Raw genomic sequence first — 1,080 nt, forward strand, 5'->3', positions numbered from 1 at the left:
GGATCGCGCCGACCGCGAGGGCGGACGCGTCCGTCTCCAGCAGGTACTCGTCCCCGTCAGTGGGAACGGTGAGCACGGCCTCGGAGAGACGTTGCACCGCCGTTTGCACCGCCGAGGTGCAGTCCGGGGACCATGAGATCGGGCGGTGCTTGTTATCGGAGAGCTTCGTCGCAAGAGTCACCGCGAGGCTTTCCGGGGCCGGGGGTAGGAACTGGAGGCGGCGCAGGGCCCCCAGGCGCTCTTCGTCGGTCGTCACCACCTGGACGTCGGAGAAGACGGCCTTGAGCCAATACAGGTAGCGCCTCAGCCCGCGCCGCACGCGTCGGTACCGCCTCCCCTGGTCGGCGAAGTAGTAGTCTTCTTCCGTCTGGTCCCCTACCATCCGTGCGCGGCGCTGGATTCGTTCGCGGGTGACCTCATCTGGGAAGTCGGCCACAATGAAGGAGGTCTGCTCCGGGTGGTAGAGGGACAGGGGCGGGACACCCAGGAACCAGCGCGCCACGTGGGCTGAGCTGACGTGTCCCCACTGGAAGATGGTGGCCAGGAGGCATCGGTCGGAGATGATCTCCTTCGCCTCTGGTTGGCGCCGGCGCAGGCGGATGAGCCCCAGGATGGTCAGACCCATGATCAGGTTCTCCTTGGGCTGGAAGGGGAGGGCCAGGATCTCGCTGGCGTCCCAACCGTAGTGGCTGCAAGTGTCCAGCCATTCCTCGGCGAGGGCGGGGGGTTCGCTCGACCCGGTCGACTCCAAACGACGGACGAGGGTGGTCTTTCCCGAGGCCAGGGTGTCCTCCAATACGACGATGCGGCGCTCCCGCAGCCAATCGGGGAGCCCGGGTCCGGCTTCGCGGATTTCGTTGAGGAAGACGGCCAAGCCGGGGTCGCTCGGGATCGGGGCGGAGGACAGGCCCCTAGGGTGCTCCTCGATGAAGAGGGCTAGGTCGTCCGCGAAAGAGGCCAAGCGGCCCCCGTGGTAGCCGCTCAGGCTCTCGACCTGCCCCGCGCTCTTTGGGGTCCGCTTGGGTGACGCGGCCGGGGCGCGAAGGAGCGCATGGAGGGGGGCCATCACGGCGGCGTAGT

General features: G+C 67.8%; 1 protein-coding gene across 2 annotated transcripts; it reads right to left on the bottom strand.

Annotated features, from left to right (window-relative positions):
• Positions 1–1,080, bottom strand: KVP18_001683 (uncharacterized protein; the record flags this gene model as incomplete). 2 transcript variants are annotated; one of them, XM_067951928.1, is made up of 1 exon in its annotated part: positions 1–1,080. In XM_067951928.1, a coding segment is annotated over one exon (1,080 nt), but the record flags the coding sequence as incomplete, so codon positions are not given. The 2 variants fall into 2 exon arrangements, with proteins under 2 accessions (XP_067813382.1, XP_067813383.1); XM_067951929.1 differs by having other exon boundaries at positions 14–1,066.

The sequence above is a fragment of a genome (genome assembly GCF_019968955.1).
Source record: "MAG: Porospora cf. gigantea A chromosome Unknown PgA_NODE_12160_length_1080_cov_1624.95, whole genome shotgun sequence".
Lineage (NCBI taxonomy): Eukaryota > Apicomplexa > Conoidasida > Eugregarinorida > Porosporidae > Porospora > Porospora cf. gigantea A.